Raw genomic sequence first — 5,701 nt, 5'->3', positions numbered from 1 at the left:
GGCCGAGCTGGTCCGTGCCTCAGTTTCCCCCCTCCAGCCCCCGGCTTCCGTGGGGCGCGGGGCTCCTGGGGCTGCGGCCGGCGTGGGGGTCCCAGGGTGCTGTGGGTCAGGGTTAGGGTCCCCCCCCCCAGGGTGCTGTGCTGGGCTCCCTCCTGCGCACCCTGGGGTCCCCCCCAGGCTGCTATGGGGCAGGGGGGAGGGCACCCCGGGGAGCTGTGCCGTGGGGTGCCAGGGCCCCCTTGGTGTGGTCCGGCAGGGTGCTGGGGGGGCCCCAGGGGTTTGCATAGGGGTGTCCCGGGGTGCCATGGGGTGCCCCAGAGGTCTGCATGACCCAGGGTGCTGTGCCGTGGGGTGCCCTGAGGGTCTGCATAGGGGCGCTGCGCCATGGGGTGCCCCGGGGGTCTGCATAGGGGTGCCATGGGGTGCTGGGGTGCCCCAGAGGTTCACATAGGGGTGCCCCAGTGTGCTGTGCTGTGGGGCGCCCTGGGGGTTTGCACTGGGGTGCTGCACCATGGGGTGCTCCGGGGCTCTGTGTAGGGGTGCCAGGGGGTGCCAGGGTGCCCAGGGGTCTGCATAGGGGCGCCGCGCCATGGGGTGCCCTGCCATGGGGTGCCCCAGTGCGGGGGTGCCCATCGGGATGGGGCACGGGGCCAGCACCCCCTGCTAAGGGCCGGTGCCCGGCGCCCCGCAGACAGCAAGGCCATCGTGGACGGSAACCTGAAGCTGATCCTGGGGCTCATCTGGACGCTGATCCTGCACTACTCCATCTCCATGCCCATGTGGGAGGACGAGGACGAGGAGGACGCGCGGCGGCAGACGCCCAAGCAGCGCCTGCTCGGCTGGATCCAGAACAAGGTGCCCCAGCTGCCCATCACCAACTTCAACCGCGACTGGCAGGACGGCAAGGCCCTGGGCGCCCTGGTGGACAACTGCGCCCCCGGTGAGGGGGCGGCACGGGGGCATGGGGACCCGTCCCTGGGCGTGGGGCACGGGGGGCTGCGAGGGGCTCTGCACCCCCAGGCACGATGCATGGGGAGCATGGGGTGCAGGGGGCTCTGCACGATGCATGGGGGGTGCTGGGGTATGGGGGGGGCTCTGCACCCCCAGTGTGATGCATGGGGGCCATGGGGCTGCAGGGGGCTCTGCACGATGCATGGGGGGTGCTGGGGTATGGGGGGGCTCTGCACCCCCAGGTGTGATGCATAGGGGGCACTGGGGTATGGGGGGACTTTGCACCCCCAGTGTGATGCATGGGGGTCATGGGGCTGCGGGGGCTCTGCACCCCCATGGATGATGCATGGGGGGTGCTGGGGTATGGGGGGGCTCTGCACCCCCAGGTGTGATGCACGGGGGGCACTGGGGTATGGGGGGGCTCTGCACCCCCAGGCACGATGCATGGGGGGCTTTGCGTTTGGGGGGGCACATTTCCCCCCCCCCGGGGGGTCAGAGGTGCAGCCGCTGACGGCATCCCGGCCCCCCAGGCCTGTGCCCGGACTGGGAGAGCTGGGACCCGAGCCAGCCGGTGCAGAACGCCCGCGAGGCCATGCAGCAGGCCGACGACTGGCTCGGCGTGCCCCAGGTACTGGGAGCACTGGGAGCACTGGGAGCCCTGCGGGGGGCCCAGCATGGGGGGGCCCGGGGTGCAGCAGGGCCCCTGGGGGGCACAGGGAGGCCCCTGGCGGGTCCCTGGAGAGGGACGAGGGCCCGGGAGGCACGGGGGGTGCCTGGGGGGCAGAGGGGGTTCCTGGGGGTCCTTGGGGGGCAGAGGGTTCCCTGGAGGGTCCCTGGACATGGAGGGGTCCCTGGGGGGCAGAGGGGGTCCCTGAGGTGTCCCTGGGCATGGAGGAGTCCTTGGGGGTCCAAGGGGTCCCTGGGGTGTCCCTGGAAATGGAGGTGTCCCTGGGGGGCAGAGGAGTCCCTGGGGTGTCCCTGGAAATGGAGGGGTCCTTGGGGGCCCAAGGGGTCCCTGGGGAGTCCCTGGGCATGGGGGGGTCCTGGGGGGGATAAAGGGGTCCCTGGGGTGTTCCTGGGCATGGAGGGGTTCTTGGGGGGCACAGAGGGTCCCTGGGCTGTCCCTGGGTGTTGGGGGGTAAAGGGGGACCCTGGGGTGTCCCTGGGCATGGAGGGGTCCCTGGGGGCCCGAGAGGTCCCTTTGGTGCCCCCAAGCCCAGAAGGGCCCCGGTGGGTGGGGGGGGTGTCACGGGGGGCTGGCACCCACTAACCGCTGTGCCCCACGCCCAGGTCATYGCCCCCGAGGAGATCGTGGACCCCAACGTGGACGAGCACTCGGTCATGACCTACCTGTCGCAGTTCCCCAAGGCCAAGCTGAAGCCGGGCGCCCCGCTGCGCTCCAAGCAGCTCAACCCCCGCAAGGCGCGCGCCTACGGGCCAGGTGGGCGCCCCGAGGGGGCACGGGCGGTGGCACAGGGTCCCCTCGGTGACGGGGTCCCATCCARCCTCCGGGGGGGACCTGGACGTGGKGCTGGAACTGGGCACCCAGGGTGCGGGGCGCTGGCACCGAGCGCTGGGGTGTAGAGCAGGTGCTGGGTCCATGGTCCCTGGTACCAGGAGGTCCGTGGTGCTGGGTGCTGGGCATGGGGTGCAAGGTGCTGGGTGCAAGGCACCAAGTCCCTGTCACAAGGGTCCTTGATGCTGGGCACTGGGTCCTTGTCACAGGGTCCTTGGTGCTAGATCCCCGTAACGGGGTTCTTGGTGCTGGGTGCAAGGTGCTGGGTGCCTGGTGCTGGGTGCAAGGCACCAGCCCCCTGTCACGGGGTCTTTGATGCTGGGTGCCAGGTGGTGGGTGCCGACTGCTGGGTCCCCGTCACAGGGTCCTGGGCGCTGGGTGCCAGGCGCTGGGTGCCTGGTGTCAGGTCCCTGGCACAGAGGGCGGTGGGTGCCAGGTGCGGGGTGCTGGCTTGGTGCCATCTGGGTGCCACAAGCACCCTGAGCCCTGGCCACCCCGTGCACCCTGAGCCCTGGGCACCCCGAGCACCCCGAGCTGGCGTGCTGAGCCCCAGGCGCCCCGTGCACCCCGAGCACCCCAAGCCGGTGTGCTGAGCCCCAGGTGCCCCATGCACCCCAAGTGACCCAAGCCAGCGTGCTGAGCCCCAGGTGCCCTGGGCACCCCGAGCACCCCAAGCCAGCGTGCTGAGCCCCAGGTGCCCCGAGCACCCCGAGCTGGCGTGCTGAGCCCCAGGTGCCCCGTGCACCCCGAGCACCCCGAGGCGGCGTGCTGAGCCCCGGGCGCCCGCAGGGATCGAGCCCCACGGGAACACAGTGCTGAAGCCGGCGCAGTTCACGGTGGAGACCCTCGAGGCGGGCCTGGGCGAGGTGCTGGTCTACATCGAGGACCCCGAGGGCCACACCGAGGAGGTAGGACGGGGCAGCCCGGACGCCCCGGTTCTCGGCACCCGGCTCGGCTCCCCTCTTGGGTGCTGATGCCTGTGGCCGAAGGGTGCTGGAGCCACCCCGGGTGGCTCCGCCCGGCCCCCGCGTCGCCCCCACTTTTGGGGTTCCCCCACAGGCCAAGGTGGTCCCCAACAACGACAAGAAGCGGACGTACTCCGTCACCTACGTGCCCAAGGTCGCCGGGCTGCACAAGGTGGGTGCCCAGCGGGGGTCGGGGTGCCCTCCGCAGGGGTCCCCCGAGGGTCCCTGGGGGGGCTGCTCTGGGGGGGGGGCCCTTGGTGGGACCCTGGGAGCAGTGCAGGGAGGTCCCTTGGGGGTCTCATTAGGGTCCCTGGGGGGGGGGTTGCACTGAGGGGTCCCATTGGGGTCCCTGTTGGGTATTGCCATGGGGGGTCCTGGGGGTCCCATTGGGGACTCTGGGGGAGTCGCTGGGGGGGGTCTCTGGGGGCCATGCTGGGGAGTCCTTTGGGGGTCCCATTGGTGTCCCTGTTGGGTATTGCCATAGGGGGGTCCATGAGAGGGTCCCTGTGGGGTCTCTGTGGGTCCCGTTGGGGTCCCTGTTGGATGCTGCCCTAGCGCATCCCTTGGGGGGTCCCTGGGGGGGGGGGCCTGCGCTGGCTTTTGGGTGGGGGTCGCTGACGCGGGGCTTGCTGCGCGTTCCCGTGGCCGTGGGGGCCGGCGGTGCCCCTGACGCCCTCGCGCCCGCAGGTGACGGTGCTGTTCGCGGGGCAGAACATCGACAAGAGCCCCTTCGGCGTCAACGTGGGCATGGCCCTGGGCGACGCCAACAAGGTGACGGCCCGCGGCCCCGGCCTCGAGCCCCACGGCAACGTGGCCAACAAGCCCACCTACTTCGACATCTACACCGCAGGTGGGACCTGGCTCCGCTGTGCACCGGGACGGGGACCGGGGCATCCTGCAGTGCACGGGGACGGGGGCCACGGCTCCACAGTGCCCATGGGAGTGGTGGGGCCATGGTGGGGCCCTGGCACGTCCAGGTGGCACCAAAGCTGTGGCATTGCCTTGGTGGGGATGTGGCACGTCCAGGCAGCACTGGACCCATGGCATTGCCATGGTGGGGATGTGGCACATTTGGGTGACATGGAGCCCATGGCACTGCCATGGTGGGGACATGGCACGTCCAGGTGGCACTGAGCCCATGGCATTGCCATGGTGGGGACGTGGCATGTCCAGGTGTCACCGAGCCCATGGCATTGCCATGGTGGGGATGTGGCATGTCCAGGTGGCACTGAGCCTGTGGCATTGCCATGGTGGAGACATGGCACATCTGGGTGGCATGGAGCCCATGGCATTGCCGTGGTGGGGACATGGCATGTCCAGGTGTCACCAAGTCCATGGCATTGCCATGGTGGGGATGTGGCATGCCCGCGTGGCACCAAGACCGTGGCATCGTCATGAGGCTTCAGGTGGCACTGAGGCCATGGTGTTGTCATGGCAGATATGTGGCAGGGCCTGGTGGCACTGAGGCCATGTCCTCGCTGTGGCACTGAGGCCGTGTCCTTGCCGTGGCAGGGGCCGGCCCCGGCGACGTGGGGGTGGTGATCGTGGACCCGCAAGGCCGGCGGGACACGGTGGAGGTGATGCTGGAGGACAAGGGGGACAACATCTACCGCTGCACCTACCGGCCCGTCCTCGAGGGGCCACACATGGTCTATGTCACCTACGCCGGCGCCCAGGTCCCCAAGAGCCCCTTCACCGTCAACGTGGCTGAAGGTGAGGTTGTGGCCCCCTTGTGCCTGTGGTGTCCCCTGGCTCCCTCTGTCCCCAGGGTGTCCCTGTGGCTTCCTTGTGTCCCCATGGCACCTTCTGTCGCCAGGGTCTCCCCATGGCTCCTTGTGTCCCCCTTGTGTCCCCCTTTGTGTCCCCATGGTTCCTTTGTGTCCCCATGGCTCCCTCTGTCCCCATTGTGTCCCCTTTGTGTCCCCATGGTTCCTTTGTGTCCCCATGGCTCCCTCCATCCCCATTGTGTCCCCTTTGTGTCCCCATGGTTCCTTTGTGTCCCCATGGTTCCTTTGTGTCCCCATGGTTCCTTTGCGTCCCCATGGTTCCCTCCGTCCCCATTGTGTCCCCCTCGTGTCCCCACCGTTCTTTTGTGTCCCCATGGCTCCCTCCATCCCCATTGTGTCCCCATGGTTCCCTTGCGTCCCCATGGTTCCCTTGCGTCCCCATGGTTCCCTTGTGTCCCCATGGTTCCTTTGTGCCCCCATGGTTCCCTCTGTCCCCATTCTGTCTCCCTTGTGTCCCCACGGTTCCCTTGTGTCCCCATGGC

The 5,701-nt window shown here is 69.4% G+C and overlaps 1 protein-coding gene across 1 annotated transcript in view; it reads left to right on the top strand.

The window, feature by feature from the left end:
- The window catches only part of LOC112963265 (filamin-C-like), a gene marked incomplete at its 3' end in the record, with an annotated part of 21,742 nt that overhangs the window by 2,568 nt on the left and 13,473 nt on the right, over nt 1-5,701 (top strand). Inside the window, 8 exon segments of the mRNA XM_026060172.1 lie at nt 692-940; nt 1,482-1,579; nt 2,242-2,392; nt 3,257-3,375; nt 3,527-3,604; nt 4,120-4,282; nt 4,945-5,147; nt 5,150-5,290. Coding sequence (XP_025915957.1) covers nt 692-940; nt 1,482-1,579; nt 2,242-2,392; nt 3,257-3,375; nt 3,527-3,604; nt 4,120-4,282; nt 4,945-5,147; nt 5,150-5,290 — 1,202 coding nt within the window.

The sequence above is a fragment of the Apteryx rowi genome, unplaced genomic scaffold (assembly GCF_003343035.1).
Source record: "Apteryx rowi isolate R43461 unplaced genomic scaffold, aptRow1 scaffold_1656, whole genome shotgun sequence".
In the NCBI taxonomy this organism is placed as follows: domain Eukaryota; kingdom Metazoa; phylum Chordata; class Aves; order Apterygiformes; family Apterygidae; genus Apteryx; species Apteryx rowi.
This window is presented reverse-complemented; position numbering and strand designations above follow the sequence as displayed.